The sequence below is a fragment of the Syngnathus typhle genome, linkage group LG1 (genome assembly GCF_033458585.1).
Source record: "Syngnathus typhle isolate RoL2023-S1 ecotype Sweden linkage group LG1, RoL_Styp_1.0, whole genome shotgun sequence".
NCBI classification, from domain to species: domain Eukaryota; kingdom Metazoa; phylum Chordata; class Actinopteri; order Syngnathiformes; family Syngnathidae; genus Syngnathus; species Syngnathus typhle.
The window spans coordinates 15,748,425-15,773,730 of record NC_083738.1 but is presented as its reverse complement, the minus strand read 5'-3'; the positions used below and the strand labels follow the sequence as shown (position 1 = coordinate 15,773,730).

Below are 25,306 nucleotides of genomic sequence, written 5' to 3'. Positions count from 1 at the left end.
TTATATACCATGCTCTTTCAACAAACTACTAAATGAGGCGGGCTCTGATACGAAACCTTTGTGGGACTCTATTTTACCTCAATTGCTTGAAGACTTTAATCAACAATAAATTCTAAACAATTCTAAGAAATTTTGAAAAATGATCTAGGCTCTCAAAAATATACAACTTTTGTGTGTTCATGGTACAGGAATGTAGGAAACAAATACTGTAACTAATGTCTTGTCTTGTACATGAATGATGTACGTTAGCGTTTTGGATTTTAGATTTTAGCGAAGTGCCACTTTAAGATAGAGGCTGCTGTGACTGTCTTAAGAAGATTGTGTGCCAGATCCTGCGCTAATAAGAACGTGTTCTTCTTTTATATAGCAGCACTTGAAACGTGTTTTATTTCATGAGCGCACCCTACACAGTTAGTACAATAACTTGTGAAGACCTCATTTAAGCACACTCTTAAGCTTCATGAGCCAGGTACTCGTTCAAGGTGAATTGAGGTTGATCTGTTTTGCAACGTTAAGTCCAGTCACACTGGTCAACCATCCCCTTGTTCTCACGACCAAATAGCAATTTTGATCGGCTGGACCATGCCCAGTGGTTGTCTTCTCCACTTTGTAGCATCGAGTAGCAACCTTGCCATGATATCCCAAGGGAGTCTAATCAAATGTGATGGCTCCTAAAGGTGTGAAGTAAATTAATTTCATAGCCCAGTAATTTAGAGACTTGGATTCACATTGACAAGTATGCGTGTTGGTGTACATCAGTGTGAAGCTCAAGCAAACAATCAGAGACCCTAACCTAGATTTGATAATTGCATGTGTTTTAATGTTTTTGTGAAATGTAGCAGTGTGATCTGTGTTTACTAGCCCTGCCTCTCAAAAGAAGTTATTCTATGTAAGAAATGTGTGGCCGTGCACAGTGATGTAGCATTTGGCAACTGGATTCTCAAAGATCCGTTTCAGGTGTCATTAGAGTTATTCTTTTCATTTTTGTTCATTGTTGTGTTTTGTTCAGAGGCGGTATGGCTCAGGTAGTTGAGTGGTTGTCTCCCACCCAAAGGTTGTGGGTTTATCCTCAGCCCATGTGAAGCAAGACACTGAACACTTGAGGTGCTCTCAATGCTGCATCATCAGTAGGTGAATGAGGAGGCACTTTGAGTACCATGTAGGTAGAAAAGCGTAATACAAGTGAAAGCCCATAAAGATTCATTGGACCGTTGCTCACTGCGGTGAAACCATCCAACCGTCAGACAAAACTGACATATGTAGCCATTTCGAATGAGATCCGAGTTGCAGGAGGTAGCCACATGTTTTCCCAACACTCAATTTGGAGTCTGCTCAAAGCTGCTGAAACAATAGCGCTTTACAAGCAACTGCACAAGTGAAACACCGTCCAGCACCACCCCCTCTCCCACTGGCTCGATCTATCCTCGGCGCTGTCACTGTGACTTTTTGATGAAAGATAGCTTCTGAGTTGCTGCCAAGGCGTTTGAAAAGACTCCAAGCTTTAAAACCAGGATGGCTGCTGCGGGTGAGACATCTGGAGAAATGTGTGAAAGGATTTGACTCCTTTTCCTGCCTCAGAGGAAACGCTGGAATCAGATGAAGCGCTGTATAATCTTTAATCTATTTGCCAGGTCCCTCCCAAAAATGCTTCTCATAAGTAGTTTTAATATTTACTGAAAATATTTGAATATTAATGGCATGGAATTATAAAATGCTCGTGTGATTGAAGGCTTTGACTGTTGTGTTGGTTAGAGGATTAAAAACAATATCATATAGAGTAGGGTACACGAAGACCAGTAATGTGGCTGGTTTTTCCCTTTCTTGCAAATTTGTTCGAAAAATAGTCAGAGTTCGACCAAGCCACTGAAGTGAAGTGAAATTGAACAAGCTTGCAGCAACTCACTGGTGTCCTTGACGGAATCCTTGTTCCTCCTATATACCGTATTTTCCGCACTATTAGGCGCACTTAAAAACTTACAATTTACTCAAAAAACCACAGTGCGCCTTATAATGCAGAGTGCCTTATATATGGATCAATTGATTAATTTGTTGATCGATATTGGTTGTACACAGCGCTCTGCCAAAATGTTTTAGTACGACTAGTAAATTACAAGGTTGCATTGCTTCCCAGCATTACGGCAACCTATAGGCTAGAATCCATCCCATCGCTTGATTGACATACAGGTAAGCCTATCACAGTAAAGTGCCCCCCCTCACCGCAGCACATAACGCAAGCCCGTCATCAAAGCTAAGAAGCTAATCAACGCATCAGCACGCACTCGCTTCTTTCTTTTAAACTAAATAAAGTTTATGACCAGCAAAAATGAGTGGGGTTGCTGGACCAAGTAAGAACCCAATCACTTGGTTGACATACGGGTAAGCCTATCGCCAGACACTTCCAACACCCCCCTCTTCGTTACAGTTCTTCAGGTGAGGCGTCACTTTAGAAAGATCAAGGCAGGGAAGGCCCCGGGCCCCGACGGCATCTGTCCGAGACTGCTCAAGGACTGTGCGGACCACCTGAGTGGCGTGGTCATGTACCTATTCACCCTGATTCTGAGCCTGAACAAAGTTCCAGCCCTGTGGAAGACCTCCTGCGTGGTCCCCCGTGCCGAAGGTGCCGCACCCCAAGGAGCCTAACTACTTCAGGTCTATTGCCTTGACTTCCCACCTGATGAAGACTATGGAGAGGATCATCCTGGATCACCTGCGTTCACTGGTGGGAGCGCAGCTGGACCCCCTGCAGTTTGCTTACCGGCTTGGTGTTGGGGTGGACGCAGTGATTTATTTACTGCACAGATCACTGCTTCACCTGGAGGACAACGGGAGGACTGGGTGGATCGTGTTCTTCAATTTTTCCAGCGCTTTTAACACCAGCCAGCCATCACTGCTCAGGGTGAAGATTGATTGATTGATTGATTGATTGAATATTTATTGATCCCCAGGGGTGGGGAAATTCAGGCCCCAGCAGTATTCATACCACAGAGTGGGTATACAAAAGACACAGGCTGCCACACAACGGCGCCACAAAGAAAGCCAGAAAGATAAAAGATAAAGATAAAGATGGAGAAGGCGGGAGTGGACCAACGCCTGGCTGCATGGACTACAGACTTCCTCACCAACAGGCGTGAGGTTACATCGCTGTGAGTCTGACGTGGTGCGGTGCAGCACAGGTGTCACCCAGGGTTGCTCTCCTTTCTTTTTCACCCTGTACACTTTGGACTGTCCCCACGACACTGCACACTGCCACATCCAGAAGTTCTCCGACGACACGGCCATTATTGGATATGTTTCGGAGGGGAACAAACTGGAATACAGGACGGTCATCAAGGACTTTCTCAGCTGGTGTGAGCTCAACCAGCTTCAGCTGAACACCAGCAAGACGAAGGAGATGATTGTAAGGTTCGGGAGGACAGCACCTCACTTCACTCCGGTGAACATCCAGGGATCGGACATTGTGGACTGATCACAACCACGCCCTGTACAAGAAGGGCCAGAGTCGCCTCCACCTGCTGAAGAGACTGAGGTCCTTCGATGTGTGCAGGGCTCTCCTCAGGACCTTCTATGACTCTGTGGTGGCCTCAGCCATCTTCTATACTGTGGTCTACTGGGGTAGGGGCAGTACGAACCGGGACAGGGGGAGACTAAATAAGAAGGTCAGCAGAGCGCGCTCTGTCCTGGGCTGTCCCCTGGACTCCATAGAGGTTGTGGGTGAGAAGAGGATGTTAATTAAGATGAAATCCATCATGGACAACACCTCTCACCCCCTCCATGACATTGTGCGGTCCCTGAGCAGCGCCTTTAGCAGCAGACTATTAGACCCACGGTGTAGGAAGGAAAGATTCCACAGGTCCTTCATTCCCACTGCTGTCAGACTGTACAACATGCGTGACACCTGATCATGTGTTTCGTCTCTACTGCTACTAGTGGCGCTTGTCTTTGCCCTTGTCTCTTATTTATCAATTTTTACATTTGGCACTTGTCTCTTGTATTCTTGCACTCTTGTACGCTGCTGTGACAAGTAAATTTCCCCGCTGTGGGATAAATAAAGTTCTATCATCGTCATCATCATATTAAACCGAATCACTTTAATCCCATCACTTGATTGACATACGGTAAAGCCTATCGCGGTACAAGCACAGTGAACTGCCCCCCCCCACCGCAGCATATAACGCAAGCCCGTCATCAAAGCTAATCAACGCATTACGCATCAACGCATGCACTCGTTTTTTTCTTTTAAATTAAAGAAAGTTTGACCATAAAACATGAGTGGTGTTGCTGGACCAAGTGAGAAGCCAAACCGCATCACTTTCATAGTAGGAATATACCTCATTGACTTGGTTAACATTCCCTTTAGCACAGCACCATCTAGTGGATGCATACCGCAACCCTAGTCAATCTCAGTTTGATCCAGTAGTACTATTTTATGCGCCTTTTAATCCGGTGCGCCCTTTCTATGAAATAATTTCTACAATAAAAAATTCATTGAAGGTGCGCCTTATAATCCAGTGCGCCTTATAGTGCAGAAAATACTGTAATCATTGTCAGGAGAACCTGAAACCGTCAGGTTTGTTCAAACATTCATATTTCATTTTCTAAGAGAGCAAGCTATTTTTAACCCTTAAGATCGGTCAATAATTTGTAATAAATAAATGTAGCATTCACACGTGTGGATCGCTCATTTGTGAAATACTTTGAAATTCAGCAAAAAGTGACACCGGAGGTTTCCGCCGATGCCAGCCAACTGTTAGTGTGATTGTTATCATGTGTCATTCATATGGAGTCATTCACTCCAATAAAAGTGACAAGGAGAAAAATCTGCTGTCGTTACCAGATATACAATCCTGGTATTGTGGTAGACATCTTGTTTGCGTGAGGACATTCAAAAAAATTTCGCAGAGCTATTAAGATGTCAGTTACCGGGCAGACACAAAAGTTGTGCATACACTGTATGGGAAACCATATGTCTTAATCATCTCGGAAATCAACACGAGGGATTGAATTGCTCACTCATTTGATAGATGAATGGCCCTATGTGAACAGTGTAAGCCTGCATTAGCATCTGAGGCTCCTCATACATTATAATATATTGTACTGTACCACTTTCTTTAACTCATTAAAAGATAAGAGTGTCAATTGAGGAAGACACAGGTTGCTTTAGAAAAGGGATATGGGTGAGAATAAAGATGAAATGTGAATATTTTGACGAGGGAGGGGCACTTCCATTGACTTGAATGCACCTGGTGCGGTACGTACCTCTTGCATATAAGTTAAAGTTAAGTTAAAGTCCCAATGATCGTCACACACACATCTGGGTGTGGGGAAATGTGTCCTCTGCATTTTACCCATCCCCGTGTGATTTTAATCCATTCCCTGGGGGAGAAGGGAGCAGTGAGCAGCAGCGGTGGCGCGCTCGGGAATCATTTGGTGATCTAACCCCCCAATTCCAACCCTTAATGCTGAGTGCCAAGCAGGGTGGCAATGGGTCCCATTTCTATAGTCTTTGGTATGACCTGGCCGGGGTTTGAACCCACAACCTTCCAGTCTCAGGGCGGACACTCTATCACTAGGCCACTGAGCTATATATTTGTACCGCAAGCTTTGTTGTTTCATCTCTAAGTATTGTTGTGCAACACTGTGTGTACTGTTTATAATGTATTTCTATGGCTTAGCGGCAGTCAGGCTGGGTCCTGTTTCTTTAAAACCAGGAAATGTATTTTTAGCATGTGTGAAAGCTCATCCAGTAGATATGCTTTTACATATGCTCAAAGTACAGATCTGCATTTTGATTGGCTGTAACTTGTGATGCTGCTACATCGAGCAAGAGCGCTTCAAATGTTGAATTACCTAAAACCGGCATGCAAGTCACGGTGGCCAAGCATGACAAGCAGTTGCGAGAGTTCAGTCGCGTTCTCTCACATCTGTCAGTGTACACCAGGAGAGGTAGCTGAATCCTTCCTGTTTCTCAGTAGACCTCTGAACACTGGCACAGGCTGAACAATCCAAATATTGCATTGTACACCTTCATAGTCCTAAATTTAAAAAACGTTTTCATTTAGATTTTCATGTCAAAATTCACTGAAATTCCACCAGATATAAAGTGTAATGCAGGAATATTTAGTCAGGTGTCCCTAGGATCATTCCATTTAGAGACTGGAAGTGCTAGAATATCAGTTTTATCAGAGGATATAGTAAGATGACAACGCAAATAACCAAATGTAATAAATGAAACAGAATATATCTACTATCTTCTTGCTTGGTGTATCCTGTTGGCTATCAAACAACCCAATGACAATGTCATTCATATCGTGTCACATCCAAATCTATAAATCATCCCTCGCCCAATGTAACATTCATCATGTTCTCGACATGTCAAATTGGGATGTTTTGCTTCTTAGAATTGAGACGTAATAACAACAATTGTCAAACTAATTCAAAGCTTTTCAACATTCGTTGCACGTAATGTCGGCCTTGGTTTCAGCAGAATGGACAGCTGTTAGGGGGAGAATGTTGAGTGACGCCACAACTGAAAGGATCTGAATTCCATCTGGCCTGACCTTGTGATCAATAGATTTCTTTTTAGTGTCGCCGGCCTAGAAAGAGCTACACTCCTTTCCCAGACTAATAGAGACGACACCAAAGCTGCTACTGCGTTGGACTGTCAATACCGTTAACACCCCCATCGATTCTCATTACAGTTAATGGTTTCTTGGCTCAGAGAGTTTGGGGTTAGGGGGTTAGTATTTTGATGTTGGTGAGTTTTCCAAAAATGGACACAAACATTTGATGTAGTGTGACCCTGATCAAGTGAATGATGAAAGACAATCTCACTTATTTTTGTAGACCGCTTGTATACATTATGATATTTGGTTTCTAAATGTGCAGTATATACAGGGTTTAGGAAAAATGTGAATTTTGTAATGTAATACAAAGTAACAACATTCACCCTCAAATTGTATTAAACTTAACAAAGATGTGGAATGTTTAAATGTAAGTTTACTATATAGTGTGTGTACATATATCTTTTGTTCAGAATAATTATACTCCAACAGAGTCAAACAAGAGTGTGCTGCTGCATTTCCAAGGACACTTTTTATTTCCTAGAAATTATTCACTATTTCCAATTCATAAGATCAATTACTTCCATTACTGTTTGTTTATACATAAGCAAGAGCTCCTTGACAGTTAAGTTTATAAGTACGTATATGCAAGTTTCCTTGCCTTTTTGACTTACTTGTACCCAAGCAAGCACTTTACCTGTCCATCTACCTATAAATGTACATTTAGAGGCCGTAAACTTTGGAATGAATTGTATATATCTTTGAGATTCATATCCCTTTATACATCTATACATCCTTCAGTAAGTCACTGAAACTATATTTAACCTTAACAGTCATGGCACTGTTATTTTAATTTAATTTTCTTTACTCGTTTTAGTTTTATTTTGTCTTTTCAGTGGCACTCTTAATCCAGATTTTTTTCATTTAATATGATTTTATGACTGTTTTCAATGAAGCATTCTGGACTTACTTGTAAGACTTGAATATGTTTGATACATTATTCATTTGAGACGTGTTGGACTGGACAAGTGGTTAACACATCAGCTTTACAGTTTTGAATCCAAGGGCCAACCTTCCTCTGGGATGTTTGCAAGTTCCTCACTTGCTTGTGTTGATTGAGAAGAAATTGCAATTGACGATCAACCAGTCCAGGGTCTATCCCACACCCCAAATCAGCTGAGAAGCACCCCCGTGACCCTAGTGAGAATAAACATAACAGAAAATGGACGGATGGATGACGGTAACTGTTGTTTGCGAATGCTTGTGGGTGTTGTTAGCTCTGTTTAAGAGAAGCTTGATGGATGCGGTAAGGGAAGACATGAGGGCAGCTGGTGTTAGAGAGGAGGATGCAGGACGTACTTCGAGGGAGATGGATGACACTGTGGCAACCCCTAACAGGAAAAGGAAAAGAAGAAGCTAGAGCTTCATTTGTTCATTCTAATTAGCGATCGCCCCCGGAAGGCTCGTCTCTTTGGGGTTATCACATTCTTTGTGTATTCCTCTTAACACGGTCTCCACGGACTACTGTTCTATGCTCCCTGTTTTTTTCCTCACTGACGTGCTCTGGGATTACAGCAACAATATCTGATCATAATTCCAGCAAGTAGAAGCGCCATTGAGAGGCCTTCGCTGATAGCAAGATGGAAATAGCAAGATGGAAAAATAACGCCGAGGGGGTCATGCGTTAGCCTGTGCTAGGTGAAAATCCAAAATCTGAAAATGGGAAGATGATCTTGAAGATCATTATGTGGCTCCCAGGACTTAATCATCTCATTAATATTCACACTTCATCTCCATGCTGGAAAGATGCTTGGACTAGTTCAGTGGAACAGAGATAATGTTGCAGTGTATTCTATTTAATATGGGTATTTAGAAGTACCACATGTTGTTGTAAGAACAAATGTTTGCCTTTGTTGCAGTACTTACAATTACAATTAGTTGTATGTATTTGTTATTATGTAATTATGTGAAATATCCCAAACTCTCCACCAAATAAAATTACAGGCATTAAATGTACAGAAAATACTGTGCATACTTTAGCTTGTTAGCAATGTGCCATTAAAAGGCTTCACCAGGTGAGGTTGCGTGTGACATCAGTGAGTCTGTGTGAGAGTGTATGAGATCTACGTATGTATACTGTAAAACCATAAAAAAAAAGATAGTTTCGAAAAACACTTTTATGCTGTGTGTCCCACCCAAAATTATCTGTGATATAGCAAACCATTAACCACAATAGCAAGGGAGCACTGGACCGTATCATAAGAATCAGAGAATGTATGGTAAACGAATGTCGCCTAGCCGCACACCAAGCAATCGATTCCCACGTGTCTACTGAACTGCAGCAACTGAAAAACTGTGACTATTATTTTTGTTATTTTTATTTATGTTATTTTTATTGAACCACAAAAACATTGGTGTCATTGTCAAGGAATAAGCAGACTGCCACAAACAGACAATACAGTTGTTAATAAAGGAGAGGATATTTTGAAAGTCTGGAGGCAATGCCTTGGAGTGCCACGACGGCCACTGGCTGGCTACTTATCCCATTGCAATGCTATTCACTGGCGCGTTCAATTTTAAACAGCAGTAAAACCAGTGGAGACGGTTAGACAAACATGAATACTAGTTGTTGAATCTTGTGCACTGAATGAAAAGGTTCAGTTGGTTTTGGCCTTGGCATTAAGTGTGCGACGGGGTTCAGTTAGTCATACCCAAGGCTACTTATTGATAGACTCAAGTTGTTTCCCACAAGAGCTCTTCTTATACCGGTACATGAAAGCATTTGTTCCAAGTATCAGGTGTGTACTGCATAACGTACCTCGTCATGTCCACACGTTTTCAAGGGTGCATTGATCAATAGGGTACATATATTGTCAATATTCCTCTTCCGTTGAAAAAAGGAGAACGACGTTTTGCCATTCCCGAATGTCATTTTGCGGAGGTTGCAGTTAGTGTAATGCATGGGTAAGCAATTCTGGTCCCCGAGGGGCGGTGTCCTCACACACACCTGATTTAAATGGTAGCAAGGTCTGTAGAAGCTGGATAACAATCCTTATCATTTGAATCAGGTCTGTTGCAAGACAGAGACATGGGAAACATGCAGGGTACCGGCCCTCGAGGACCGGAGTTGCCTACCAATAGTGTAGTGACTTTTCGCATTTCTAATGAGAATCAACTGCCCACACAAGTACTTTTCCATGCAGTTGAGACTGAATCCTTTCGCGTAAGTATAATTCCCAAAACAGATCAAGTCGAAACTGTCCTTTGCTAAAGTAAAGGACAAGTGCAAAAAGTTTAAGTTGGATATATTCCTCCTGTTCCCAGATGCTCTGCCGCTCGATTCTCAGGCTATTGTGGGATTCAGCAGACATGGTGTCACTTTAATTGCCTGTTGCCTACAAACTAACTAAAGGGGAGAGGCGGATAGAAGCTGATTGTCAAATAGATCCCTTCAGCCCAGTGCCTTCATCTTCGTGCAAGCGCAAATTGGTGGAACCCCACTCATTTGAATATTCTACAGTGTAATATGGCAGTTCCAGTTCTTAAAACAACAACCTTCATTGGAAAGAAAGAAAGAAAGAAAGAAAGAAAGAAAGAAAGAAAGAAAGAAAGAAAGAAAGAAAGAAAGAAAGAAAGAAAGAAAGAAAGAAAGAAAGAAAGAAAGAAAGAAAGAAAGAAATGCAAGTCAAAAGTCAATGCTTTAATCAATCTGAGATTTCAAAAGCTGTCCCTGATTCCCCTTTATCTTAATTTTTAAATACCTGGCAAGAATTTTCGACAATGCTTTGAACTCTCGCAACATGGTTTTATCAAATTGTGCATTACACTTCAGATCAGTGAGCTGGAGCATGTCAGGAATGAGGTGAGCCAGGGCGACCAAATGCAGCTTGGACTAGGATTTATTGAAGGGAAAGGGAGTGGGAAGGGAGTCAGGTGGGGAAACGAAGACACAAACGGGATAGAGACTCACGGCCAGCAAACAGACAGAAGTCTTCTTGGACACTTGGATACTTGGACACTTGGAAACTTGGACAAGGATAAAATTCTGACCGTGAGCCTCCAGACAGACCGTGGAAAACCAAACGACAGGAACACTGGGCGCGGACAGGGACGGATCACAACAGTAGACACCGACAGGGAGAAATACACGGGCAGGGCTTAAATACACAGGGTAACAAGAGGAACCAGGTGACAGACATTACGGTAACGAAAGGGGTGTGGCCGAGGGAAGTGCAGGCAGCCCGTGCTCTGGCACGGTTGTGACAGTACCCCCCCCACAAGGGACGGCTCCCGACGTCCCAAAATCCAATCCCTCACGACGGCACGCGGGGGGGCGGGTGGCCAGAGAGCCGCACTCGGGCGGCGACTAGGGGCAGAGAGCCGCACTCGGGGGGCGGCGACTAGGGGCAGAGAGCCGCACTCGGGGGGCGGCGCCTAGGGGCAGAGAGCCGCACTCGGGCGGCGGCAACTAGGGGCAGAGAGCCGCACTCGGGGGCGACTTGGGGGACAGAACTGCACTCAGCGGAGGTCAGGGGCCCAGGGCCACACTTGCGGCACACACTGGGGGCCTGACGCGCAATCGGCAGGAACTTGGGGAACAGAACTGCACTCAGCGGAGGTCAGGGGCCCAGGGCCACACTCGCGGCACACACTGGGGGCCTGACGCGCAATCGGCAGGAACTTGGGGAACAGAACTGCACTCAGCGGAGGTCAGGGGCCCAGGGCCACACTCGCGGCACACACTGGGGGCCTGACGCGCAATCGGCAGGAACTTGGGGAACAGAACTGCACTCAGCGGAGGTCAGGGGCCCAGGGCCACACTCGCGGCACACACTGGGGGCCTGACGCGCAATCGGCAGGAACTTGGGGAACAGAACTGCACTCAGCGGAGGTCAGGGGCCCAGGGCCACACTCGCGGCACACACTGGGGGCCTGACGCGCAATCGGCAGCAACTTTGGGGAACATGAACCGCACTTGGGCGGCGACCTGGGGGACATGAACCGCACTCGGGCGGCGACTTGGGGAACCGATGGCGGCCACGGGTCCGATGGCGTCGCAGATGGGGCTTGACTTGGCTTGGCTTGGCTTGGCTCGGCTTGGCTCGGCTCGGCTCGGCTCGGCTTTGGCTTCGCTCGGCGGTGGCTTGGGCTGTGGCTTGGGCTGTGGCTTGGGCTGTGGCTTGGGCTGTGGCTTGGGCTGTGGCTTGGGCTGTGGCTTGGGCTGTGGCTTGGGCTGTGGCTTGGGCTGTGGCTTGGGCTGTGGCCTGGGCTGTGGCTTGGGCTGTGGCTTGGGCTGTGGCTTGGCTTGGCTTCGGCTTGGCTTTGGCTTTGGCTTTGGCAACGGAAGCTGGTGGTGGAGGGGGGTCCAAGCGCTGGTCGCTGTGTTGGTCGGTGTCTTCTGTCAGGAATGAGGTGAGCCAGGGCGACCAAATGCAGCTTGGACTAGGATTTATTGAAGGGAAAGGGAGTGGGAAGGGAGTCAGGTGGGGAAACGAAGACACAAACGGGATAGAGACTCACGGCCAGCAAACAGACAGAAGTCTTCTTGGACACTTGGATACTTGGACACTTGGAAACTTGGATAAAGATAAAATTCTGACCGTGAGCCTCCAGACAGACCGTGGAAAACCAAACGACAGGAACACTGGGCGCGGACAGGGACGGATCACAACAGTAGACACCGACAGGGAGAAATACACGGGCAGGGCTTAAATACACAGGGTAACAAGAGGAACCAGGTGACAGACATTACGGTAACGAAAGGGGTGTGGCCGAGGGAAGTGCAGGCAGCCCGTGCTCTGGCACGGTTGTGACAGAGCAGATGCTTTCTTTTACCCTCAGCATGATTTACTTTAGATGAGCTTGAGCGTGGATATGCTTTCAAAATCTTTTGAATGCCTGCTATGTTGGCGCAGCTTGATGTATGCACACGAGCTGTTTCAGGTGTCTACTAAATGTACCCAGAGGGATGTGTGACGGGGATCATTTGATAATACAGCACATGGTGGGAAACATGGGCAAACATATTTGTGCAATGTTAAACCGTTACCAAGTGTCCTATAATCATATCTGCACATGGTGACATGCTTGCGTCAAAATACTCTAAGCATCAAGAATCATGGATGCCTTTCCACAGCCTTTTTTTTTCTTTTTCTTATGTTAGGCTAACACTTATTTCTTTAACTGTATTTACAAAAAAAGAAAATCCTCATAGTCGTACTCGCTCTGCTGTGTGATAATTTAGTTGCCTCTTAATGTTGATCACCCTGCAACAGTTCTGTTCGCAGCAAAATGTAGTTTTACACAAATTGTGTTTTTAAAATCGATGACAAAGGTTGAACTGCGATTTATTGGGGAAACACTGAAAGCCAGGCTCATCATCATGATCAGAAAATTACAATTACACAACGTGCGGTCCTATGATTGACATCTGTGCCGTGTATCAGATAAATTTGTTGTATAATTTCACACTTGAAGGGTCAGCAGCAATTATTTCAGTAAATATAACCCAGTAAATATTACAGAATGTACAATTTTTCCAAATGCAACTTCTATTTTAAATCTGAATCCCACCATGCATCAACACGGACGTAACGATGGGCGGGTGAAGTGAATACCAGCTTGTTCGAGTGGGTTCTGAATATGTTGTACACTGTGTTTGGCAGCTGGTGCACATTTTGTCCCAGAACGTTGATGTGTTAAAAGCAGGGACAGTTAGCCGTTTCCAGCCTGAATGATTGATAGCTAAATGGCGACGTGCACCCATCACCGGCCAGTCAGCTAGTGAAGAAGTTGTTTGTTTGTCTGAAGTTGTAAGTCTATGATGAAACCGTTTTTTAAATTTAATTACATGCTTTGACGGTTCTATTATGGCCTATTGGTATCGACGCCGTCTCTTAAGACCAATTAATGATGATAATTCAACTGATACTTCTGAAAATTGAGTAAAATTGATGTTCTTGTTTGTTTCCTTACCATATAATATTTCAGCCATAATTTCCTATGGGAAAGATTGTCTTTTTTTAGCTGAGCCAAAAGGCAAAGCTCTCAATTTACCGGTCGATTTACGCTCCTACCCTCACCTATGGTCACGAGCTATGGGTTGTGACTGAAAGAACGAGATCCCGGATACAAGCGGCCGAAATGAGTTTTCTCCCCAGGATGTCCGGGCTCTCCCTTAGAGATAGGGTGAGAAGTTCGGTCATCTGGGAGGGACTCGGATTAAAGTTGCTACTCCTCCACGTTGAGAGGAGCCAGATGAGGTGGCTCGGGCATCTCATCAGGATCCCTCCTGGACGCCTCCCTGGGGAGGTGTTCTGGGCATGTCCCACCGGTAGGAGACCCCGGGGACGACCCAGGACGCGCTGGAGAGACTGTCTCTCAGCTGGCCTGGGAACGCCTTGGGATCCCCCGGGATGAGCTAGATGAAGTGGCTGGGGAGAGGGAAGTCTGGGAGTCCCTCCTGAAGCTGCTGCCCCCGCGACCCGACCTCGGATAAGCGGAAGAAGATGGATGGATGGATGGATGAAAGATTGTTTTGGAAAATGGCTGACCTTGGATTTTCTTCATTCTCTGCTTGATTCAGCTATTTTGAAGCCCCCCCCCCCCCCCCCCCCCTAAAAAAAAACCTTGAATAAAAGTTGGGTTGCTTGCCAGTTCACTGCAGGGCTAATACATTGGTAGCAAAACCAGAAGCTCCGAGCCTTTTAGGAGTGGGAAGCAAAAATTGCTGCTGACAGTATCTGAGTGTGGCAACTTAAAATGCAAACAATGAAAATGTCACAATTTTACTCTTTTTTTCAGCAGCAGTCCTTTCTGTGGTGTCGGTAGCTAATTACAACACCTTCAGCTCTATCACTGCCTCCAGTCTCTTGTACTGATGATTAGATAGCGGCTTGGCTCAGAGCACCTACACACACTCCAGCACTCACTCCAACACCAACACACGGGGGATCGCATGTATTTGAAATTTCAGATACTGTTTATTTTTTAACACTGAGATCACGTCAAATGCAAATCTATGAGTATCTCTCTCTGTTGTAACGCATCATGAAGCCCGTTCACATAATTTCCTTATGTTGCTTGTCTGCCATCACTTGTGAAATGCTTCTCCACACTTCCCCACTTGTACAAGAAAGCCTCACCTCTGCCTCTTTGGACTCGCTTCAACCCTCGCTCCATATAACATAACAATCGTACCAAAGTGTAGCATCTCCATTTCATGTTGTTTTGCACTCAGTCTGCTTGTTCCTAAAGCTCAAGCACTATGACTGATGTGCCAACAATGAAAAGCAATGATACGTTAACAATTACTCACACGTTGGTCCAAATTAATGAAAGTTGTCTCACTTGACACATGATCCTTCAAGGGGAATTTCAATCTACACTCTGCTGTCTATTATTCTGGTACCCTCCAATTCGTACATATGAGCTGCTGCCTCCCCCGAAGTGCAATCTTTACTGATAATTGGACCACGACATGCAAGTACCTTAACTTTTTTTTCTTTTTTTTTTTTTGAAATTGGATCTGTTCAATTTAGTGACACGTTAATTCCAAACCAGCAACTTCATTACTGTTAAACACTTGCCGAAATGAAATATTGCTGCCTCCAAATGACATTCCCGTGCCACTAATGAGGGAAATGCCATCAGCGGCTAGAGCTCTTTGAGGCTTATAATTGCACAGTAGTTTACTGTGAACTTATTATAAGTTCAAATTCTAAACTGTCAAAATGAAAGAGCACATCATGAATTTGAACCATCTAAGAGAGAAAAGATCTAATTCAGAAACAATTTTCCCATAAGAAGCAGTGAAAGCGAAATAATGCATGTGGGTGGGACCAAACTGTTGACATAATAAATTGTTTTGAAAACAACGAGGATGGGCGGTGGCAGGGTTGACTGACCACTAGATGTGAAACTTCATACGCCTAATTCACCGTTAGCATTTACACTGGCATTATACAGCTCTATTTGAGCCTTATAGTACGTCTGAAGTATTTGATATCCCCATTCCTGTGTACGTACTGTTAGTACAGAACAAAAGAAAATACAGATAAATTATTCAATGTTAAAGGCGTGTGAAAAACAATCTTTGTTTGAGTAATGACTGATGAATTATAAAAGCGTACCGTTAATGAGTTGTATTGCAGATGTGACTCACCAGTTTGACACATATGCCGCAAAGCCCCGCAAATATTATTAGATATTACAGAAACCACATAGTCTCTCAGTCAAGATTCGTCGATATTTTTTCGGCTTTTTTTTCGCCAATTTCTGCCAGACCTCAAGGAGTTAGAGGACACGAAAATATGTGCATTATTTATTACCTAAGAGCTAAAGATGGGTTTCATTGAAAAAAAAAGAACATATGGGAATTAGCGAACTGTAAATGTTGAATTGCACATACTTAAAATCAGAATTGCCACAAGTAAAATCAAGTGATTTGTTCCCAATAGTAGAACTTTAAAATGAGGAAAACACTTGAATAAGTCTTATTATCCTTACTGCTTTGAATGAGAGTTTGCTTACTTTGCCTAGCTATGTTATTTGGGGGAATTAGTGTTTAAAAAAAAAAGTAAAAAAAGTAAAGGATACACAGAGTGAATGCTTTGGTACTCCAAACTCCTGGAACTCCAGCTGGTTTCCACTGCACCTGCACATGAGGGCGGCTGGATTTTGGAAGAAATATGAATCCTGAATTTTTTTAGTAATAATTGTAATCACGATCAGTAAACGATTGTTTATTTTGTGGTACAAAACACAAAAATGTTTTAACATGTAAAAAAAACTACAATGTTGACGTATGAACGAGTCCCATTAGCTTTAAAATTTCAACTTCAAAACACCCACAGCATAAGCTCAATCAGCACTGCCGTCCAGCCAGTGCTGCATTGCAGTATTGAGGCCAGAGTCTTATTGTCGGCACTTGATTCACTTGCATTTAGCAGGTCAAAATTCATTTGATATGTTGGCTGGACACACAGCGAATGTTCCAATGCGGAGCTGGTGGAGCCTGCTATTAGTTCGCTCCTCTGGGAGTCTGAAAATGACTTGCTGTCTTCACCGTAGGAACATCACGTCACTGTCTTCCTCCAAATTCTCGGGCGCTCTGCTGCTTCTGGGCAGCCCCTGTATTAATTATTGTCCAAGATATAAATAGTCCAACAGTCTGGCAGTGCTAGGTGGTCTAATGTGCCCGTCCGGTGTCCTGTCCTCTGTATGGCTCGGTGCACTGGCAGCTCTTTGTCTCCACATTAACATTGGCTTCAGCAGATGGGCATGTGACCTGGCAACAATGCTTGTATGTTTTATTAAACCTCTTAATCCTAACCCGATCTGATGACAAACGTATCTAATATTCTTGTTCACCTTACCCCTTTTGTTTATATGAAGTCAAAAGTACAGTCATACCAAACCCCCCCGGCATGAATTCAGCTTCAATTTAACTTAGAAAAAAATGTGCTTCCAAAGTAAAACAAAACATGATACACTAATTACTTGTTGACAACTTTGCTCTACAAAGACTTTCCTATTCTTTCAGTCGTCTGTCTTCCAAGGATAACTGTAGTTTTACAATTCACCGTTGTACCAGTGTGACTTGACTACAGTTAATCAAGGTCTTTGATTGGTTCCTCAGTTGGTGAGTCAATCTGTATTAGTCTTTCCATCCTACTCATTTTTAAAGAGTGAGGCGGTGCACTTAACAATGAGTCTTTGTATCAATCGCTCGCCCAACTAGAAGAGGATAATGGAGCTCTGCTGAATATCCCGCTTCCCCCCCATGATGGCTGTTGCACGAGCAGCAGCTATCGTTACTGTGAGGCAACTCCTGCACCAGAACCTGTCTGCCTTAGATTTCATTATAGCACCAGTTTGATTTGTCCCACAATTTTTTACAAAGGTAAGGTGTGTCAGTCTTGAGCAAAACAACATACTGCTTATGAGTCTTTAAATTAGTTAGGGGTCGTCTCTTTTCTTGTCTATATTCATCAAATCTTGCCCCCAACCTGTCATGTCCATGCAAACTTGTAGCCACCCTTCCAAAAAATTTCTAATAAACAAAAATAGATAAAAGAAGTCACTGGAAATTATGAGTAGAGCCCTGGGAGGTTTATCTGGGTTGGCAGGCCTGGGCTCCATCACCATGCTAATGGAGACTGCAGCTCATAGTAGATAAGAGCCCCCGAGACAAAGAAGCACCGCACCTCGACCACCTTTCACAACAATGGAATAAGGATTAATAATATTTGACAGTTTGCCCCAGTTTAATTTTACCTTTTGCCTACGAGTTAAAGTCTGTGCAACTATCAGGGGCGCATCTTAGCAGGATTGTACAATGATAGGGTAAGCAAAGAACTTCATATTTAAATCAAATTAAAGCTCAAGGTCCTTTATGTCCACTGCGGTTGTAGCTATGTCGCTTGATGCGAGCCGAAATGAGATATGGCGAGGCTTTGCAAGATTTCAGAGTGTCTCGCAGTATACTGGCATTAACGTGGAGGCTTGAATGTGACTTTAGCAGCTTATTATCCTGAAGAATTTTTGTTTACGAAATGTACAACATTCCAACAATGCTTACAATGGTGGCAAGATATTGGCTATCTATTGTAGGCAGGCTTGGATCACACGGTGTTTGAAGATGAGTCGTCCGGGCCGTCGCCTAGAATATAAAGTTAAGATTTATTCATTTAATCTCAGGTAGGATCAGTAATGTATATTTAACACGGGAGGGGACTAGAGTGGAAGTAGAGAATAGCGAGGCATCCTTTTTGCAGCAAATAATGATTTATAGAGCTGGTCCCAGGCTGAATACTTATCTGTCCAAATGGACTGGACTCAGCCATCTTCAGTAGTTCTTCCTCTCTCCAGTATCTGAATTGCTCAATAGATCACAAGTGCATAAGCATTAAAAGAACAGGCCATTTGCGTTTGGACTGCAAGTGACAAACACGATTGCAGAAACAAAGAAGCCGTAAGAGAAGAACTCAACTCTACTGTATCTTTTTGTTTTTTATGTTTTCCCTCTCCTTTTTAATGTCGTAGTGTTTGTGCTTGTCTTGCAATAAATTAACTCTGTCACAGTGGCCTGAGATAATAGCAAGAGGGAATTGCTGAGGCTGATGCTGTACTCTGGGAGCAGTACAAGTCATTTCGCTCCAGCAGACCACTTAATAGCTCTGGCTGATGTTGACAGAGTTTGAAAATCCATGCGTCAATTGTGCTAGAAGTACAGAAGTATTTTTAGTGACTGCAGGACAAGGAAGCTAATAGTACCAGCTCACTTGGCAAAGTTTGACCAACAATCTCTTAAACAATATGCCGTTGTGGACCTCCAACTGTCGTAGTACTGAGCACCTCATTTGACCTCATTGCAGTCCATATTGAGGGACTAAGGCTTCGCTCACACTGCAGCTCAATTCTGATTGTTTTGCTGATAAGTGACCTGTATCTGATTTTTTTTTTCTTCTTCAAAAGACAGTCTGAATGGCTCAGTTCAGATTTTTTCTTTTCTTTTATTTTTCAAATCCGCCCCTTTCATATATGGTACCTACATCACATTTGTCTGACCTGGACATCGTCATGTGCCCTGCACAGGAGGGCAGACAGACTGCTTGGGAGGGAGACTGAATGTTTTTGTCACAGATTTCTGTAGGAAAGACCAGATGGCTTAAGGCGGCATGGGCAGCATCGCCGCTGGTCGGCCATTTTCGAACAGTGGACTGCTCTTTTGCGCTGTACTGTACTGTGAGTCAGAAGATTTACTCAAATATTTGTAACTTGCTGAATTCTTGACGGATTACGAACAGATTGGTTTATTACAAATATTAGTACCCTGGCTATAATTCAAACTAGCACAGCTAGCTAACTGGCACGCTTGACCCCTGTCACCTATGTCCAAAAAGTAGTGTTAAAAACATTTACGTACATACATTAGTGATTGGAGTTGCTGTTTTTCCCTTGTGTCCTACAATTTGCTGCCTTCCATCTGAAGTCAGCTAGGCTCTAATACACTCGGAGCTATAATGAGGATACGCGGGATAGAGACTAGATCAGCGGTGGGCAAACTACGGCCCGCGGGCCACATCCGGCCCACGGGACCGTTTAATCCGGCCCGCCAACCCTGAACAAATTGTATTATTAAACTTTTTTTTTTTGGTCATTCTGCCTGCAATGACTGCGTTTTCCCAGTAGATGGCGAAGCGCTCGCCTGCGCATTTACTACCGTGTCAGAAAGCTCGGTGCACACTCACAAGTGCGTGTACGTACTCAGTAGTACGGACTTGGCGCACTCTCGCTCTATTCGTATCAGTCCCGAATTTAGAGCGTGAGCTTTGACGACAGCATTCTTATAATTCGCGCGCTGAGCTTTCAGATGCAGTTTTGCGCTAAAGCCACCCACAAACCTTCCCCTGGAATCCTTCCATTAAAATGAGTGGCCCGAAAAAAAGAAGTGAGTGCCGAATGTTAAAAAAGAGTGGACAATTTGGCTCGACGTACGCGACGTGACGTTCAGCCACATCAACATCAACCCGTCACAGATCAAGGTAAACGGACCAACACCTCGGATCTCGCCTAAGAATTGCCACAACAAATTTTACTCCAGACTATGACGCACTAGCAAAAAAGGGAGACCAACAACACTGTTCCCACTGAAAATGAACGGGAGGCTCTAAAGTTTATTGTAAAAAAATGCATTTTGAATATGATTTGTACACATAGCAGGGATTGAAACTAGCGACCATTCTCATTTTCAAACAATGCAGGATGCTCAAGGACATTGATGCACCACCTATTTGCGACTAATCTTAACCTGTAAAGTTCTTAAGGCTTACTTTAAGGAGGTGTTTCCCGTTTCCTCACCTCTGTTACCAGGTGTTTGCGAGTTAAAACTCTGCTCTGATTTTCAGATACCCCTCACCGTGTTGCTGTTTTGATTACTTTATTTGGATGTATGCTTTCACCGATTCTTCAAGATGATATATTTGGTCAGAATGTTTGCCGTTTGATGTGATCTCATAAAATAAACATCTTTCATTAATCTGACCTGCAGGCACTGAAGTGATGGAGATTGTTATTCATAATAACAGTGTCGTATTTTATGAGAATCACTGATAGCAGTTTTTTAGTGAATTATTATTATTTTTTTAATGCTGTTAATAAATGCATTTGTTTTCAAAACAATTGTTTGGAATATCCATGCTTTACTACCTACTAAAGGCCAAGATCTTTTATGCAATGACCTTTACAGGTCGCTTATATGACTTCACACAACGCCTACGTCCATCTGCTCCTTGTCCGGCCCTCCGGTCCAAATTTAGAACCCAGTTCGGCCCGCGAGTCCAAAAGTTTGCCCACCCCTGGACTAGATGGATGAATTTTCTGAATGTTAACAAAATAATGAGTCATTACATACCATTTTTTTCCCACAAATTTTTATCGTCACCTTTCGTGAGCAGACTTCACTTTTAAGCAGCTCATAGGGCTTTTCAGAGACGGAAGGGAAATGAGATAATTAGCTGAAGTCTGAGGATTCTGCTTTGAAGAGACTCGTGTGTTTCATGGCAGGGCTGTGCACTCTGGTCAGGTATTGCAGAGGTCACACAAGATTATCTGAATCATACCCACTGGTAACATGAGAATGTTACAGTTGAAGGCAGTCTTCCAGACTTCCTGTTTTTGGATGGATCAGCAATGAAAATGGGCTTGTCTGAAGGAGCAGTAGTTGATTATGCGTGTTCTATTGTCCCTCTCCTACCTGACTTAAGTACAAGTGACAGCAAGAACTGAGCCAGTCTGCAGCCATTTATTTTGAATTTACTCGACAATCAAATAGTTAGCCCTAATTTAAAAGGTATTAATGTAAATTAATAGATATAATAGGTTTGACTTTTATGAGATGGAGGAGGCTGATCGTAATTATAACCTTTCTGATTCACTCTTTGTCTTATTTTGCCTAATGAACATTTTACACATTAATGGCAACCGTTTAATTCTAATCCACTCTATAAAAAACATAATATTACTCATCTAGTCAATGCAGATAGCCATCCGAAAGTTATTTTTAAGAAATGCCCCTCCTTTCTGTACACAAATAGAAAAATGAATTCCGCAATGTCTTCTTATACAGAATTATTGCGTGATACACAATACGCTTTTCAGCGCTAAATACTGATCAGGCTTACATTTCTTTCTGTGTGTTTGTCTGTTGGCGATAACTCCACCCCACTACAGAAATAGCACATCTTTGCAGTGCAGTACACAACTGACCTTGTATGTGCAGTAAACAACAACCACATGTTGTAATTTATGTACATTGTAGTTTTAAAAACTCTTTGGTGTTGTTCCACCTGTAATTACCTCTGTGGTTGTTGTTCATGGTAAGAAGACTTATTTTAACGGGGCAAAGTAGAGACTGTTGAGTATAACTGCAGCTTCAGATGCTCAGAGGAACAAAGTAAGCTACTAACTCTCGCATCTGTATCTAATTCTGTAATTTTTAGCCTAAAGTGCTCAATTGACAGATCGACAAATGCTCAAACGACTCACCCCGATACTAACCATGGTAACTTGGCAATGGAAAGGCTTTAAAGCGAGTATAACAGAGTAGCTATTGTGAAGTGGAAAAGCGACATGAGTGCTTGTTATCAAAAGTGTGCAATGTATGCATTGGGTATTTTGTTATCCATGCAGTATGCACTTTGTGTCATCCATTACAATTTTATCAAAAGCTGTGGACGGTCTGAAAATAGTTTTTCTCAATACATTCTTATTTCAAGATAAGAAATGGAACTCTATTCTTCCTCTAGCTATGTAAAATTGTTTTTGTGCTCAGCATTTTTCATCTGCGCTTACACGATGGCGAATGCACTCTTTGCCCCGACTCGGCCCCTCTGGCCTCCGTGTCCTTAATATGATATATTTAGAGTAACATTGTTTGTGACATGTTGCTTTCCAGTTGCCTGATTTACAATATCCTCTACTCTTAAATGGAGTAAAAAAGGAACTGAGAACATGTTGGTTCTGGTTTTAACATCCATGTGTTGATCAGCGTACAATGTTGAATGCAAGGATGCGGACATTTATGACAAACAAAGAAATGCACCTCGCAGGAACATGGCTGCTATGACTTTTACCTTCTGGCTTTATGCGCTACAACACAGATGCACTTTACTGCACTGTTATGAGTACACAGAGTCAGACCTTGTTGGACAAGTTGTTTTGAGTTTGCTAGATTTAAATCAAAACATTGGAGATGCACAATATTGGCTTTCATTTAAGAAGTTTCACAAATTGAAGATGACATGTATTTTTCATTCGTATTGCAGCCTTGTAGTTTGTTGGTCTTGCTGCCATCGGATTTGTCTTCAGTAATTGGAAAAACGTAATGCAAATACTCTGGACCTAACTGTACCGTTTTACTGTTCAGTACTAAATTGTCAGATTCCTGAAGAAAAAGCTGCTTTGCAAATTGCAACAATGGGCACAATGATGGATAGAACATGCTTCTTCAAACTGAAGCCTCCAAGCATATTCCTTCAGTCTATGAATGTTATTGACTATATTCATATTACAACCATTCTATGTCAAATAGATATGACATAGGGCAACTTGCTTGTCATGCATTTATATGGGGAATATGGTTGAGTAAAAACCGCTAGCTTTCTTATCTATGGCCCAGCATGGGTGATAAGGAACTTTCTCACAGTGATAAGTATGCAGGCTAAGGGAACGTTTCTTTAAAGAATAGGTATACAAGTGCTGCCTCTTAAACTGCGATGACTTCTTGTGAAGTTGCTATGATTAATCCAAGGCCGCACTGTTTCTGGAGTTCTGCTGATCCTGCTGCAGAGACAGAAAGATGAACGGGGCTACTGGGGCCACTATGATGGGCTATCGTACTCCTCCATCATTTTAGGAGTTGCTTGACTCTGACAAGCCTCGTCGAACAGAGGGAGAGCTCCTCTAATCGCAGCAAGACATGGGTGTCTGGTCGCATTCCATTCGTCAAGATGAATAATGTACTCAGATGTTTGGGTAAATACACGCATACAAAAAATGAGGTTGGTATGACTGCACAAGAAACAGCATTGTCATTTCCATCCTTTTATTCTAGGACAATTTATTTCAAGTTTGCAATACAGAAAATTTACAAACAGATGGATTATGATTCAGCTATTAGTATGGTCTATAACACGTCAGAAAATAGGCAAATATATGTATCCTTGTTTTACAAATAAAAGCAGATATTTGCAAATGCGTTATTTTGATTACTACACAGACAAGCAGTTTGCTTTCACGGAAGACTAAAGACATTTAAGAATAGAAGGGATGCAATTACAAGCATTTTTCAGTTAAACATTGTCTCCAAGTCACCAAAAGAGTTATTTTGTGTCGCACAATTGATCAGTTAGCTATTATTATACCCACCCCGACTTCTAAGTCAGCTTGGGTTCTGGCTACACCTGGTCAATGATCCAGTCACAATTGAGTTCATTTTTCTACCTGTAAAACACTCCACAAATACGCATCTAGACAAAGCCGTCGTCATCCAAGTACTCCTCCGTTGGCATATATCGGGGCTGCTGTCGGGCTGAAACTTCCTATTTTGCAATTTGGGTTCATAGTTTCAAATTTGATAGTTTTCACACAAATCTACACCGTTTCTATTCAACATGCAGTAGACGCCATTAGACAGCAAAAGGAATTTTTTGAGATTAGCTATAGCATTGGCTGAACACAAAAGAGGGCAAAGGTGAGATTTTCAGCAAATATTAGTGAATAGTTCCTCCCCCAAGTTTGCAAATGCCTGACTGTGAATACAATTATGAGTAGCAGAATAATTGGACCCACATTTTTTAACCCAGTCATATAATAAAACTACTCTTTTGGTTATGAGATAAAGAAGTGTGCAAATGACTCCTTCGGGAATGGTTTGAAATGTTTCAAAGGTGTAAAGAACCACCCAGTCATTATGTTACCGGCTGTGGGGCTGCTACAAGCATATTGGGGCGAGTTTCGGGGATAAGTGCGACCTTTTTAGTGGCCCTAAACATGTGGTGGCACAGTGTGACTGATGCAGATTATCATCGCCGGAGAAAGCCAATTACTGCCGTCATCATGTCACCCTCTCGGTGGAATGAAATGCATTACAGTATTCTTGTGCCAGCGTTTTTGTGTTTTCCCTTCACTGATCCCCCTAGCTGGAGTGCTAATAGCACTGTCAATGAGACCGTCAGAGGGTCGTGCTTCATGGAGGACTCGAGGAATTACATCCTCTTTTTGTCTTCTCTTACTAGTCAAGACAAAGCCCTTTTATTGTGACACTCGAGTGTCCTTGGATGACTGCAGAGCGGACACACTGCCTTGCAGAGTGGCGATGTATGAGAATATCGTTTCTGTTTTTTATGAAGCGAACAAACCACAGCTCATCAGAAGTTTGTTTTCTTTCAGAAACAGGCCAAAGAAGCTGAAATCAAACAGGACAGCTGTGGCCCAGCCATGCACAAAGACTACAGAGCGAGCAGAGTCACAAGTAAGAGGCTACGGTGCGTGTTTGTTCTCAGGGTTAGTTCTGCATGAAAACTGCAGCTTTTTGGCGAGCGATGGGGGTGCCTTGTTGACATAGTGGGTATGCTGTGGTAAAATACACAGTGCTGTTCTGGTTCTGGAAAAGGCTTAAATTGATTGCCTGTGTCTGCTCCAGACAATGTCGATCAGTGGTAGAGTGGTCGTCTCCCAATCCA

General features: G+C 43.2%; 1 protein-coding gene across 13 annotated transcripts in view; it reads left to right on the top strand.

The window, feature by feature from the left end:
• The window catches only part of enox2 (ecto-NOX disulfide-thiol exchanger 2), a 137,087-nt gene that overhangs the window by 3,001 nt on the left and 108,780 nt on the right, over window positions 1–25,306 (top strand). For 9 of the 13 annotated variants that reach the window (XM_061281664.1, XM_061281623.1, XM_061281648.1 and 6 more), the window contains one exon: window positions 25,014–25,095. The exons of 2 other annotated variants lie outside the window; for them this stretch is intronic. In XM_061281664.1, coding sequence (XP_061137648.1) covers window positions 25,062–25,095 — 34 coding nt within the window. In that variant the 5' untranslated portion in view covers window positions 25,014–25,061. Of the gene's footprint in view, window positions 1–25,013; window positions 25,096–25,306 lie in introns of those variants that run through there. 2 more of the 13 variants (XM_061281708.1, XM_061281699.1) reach the window with 2 other exon arrangements.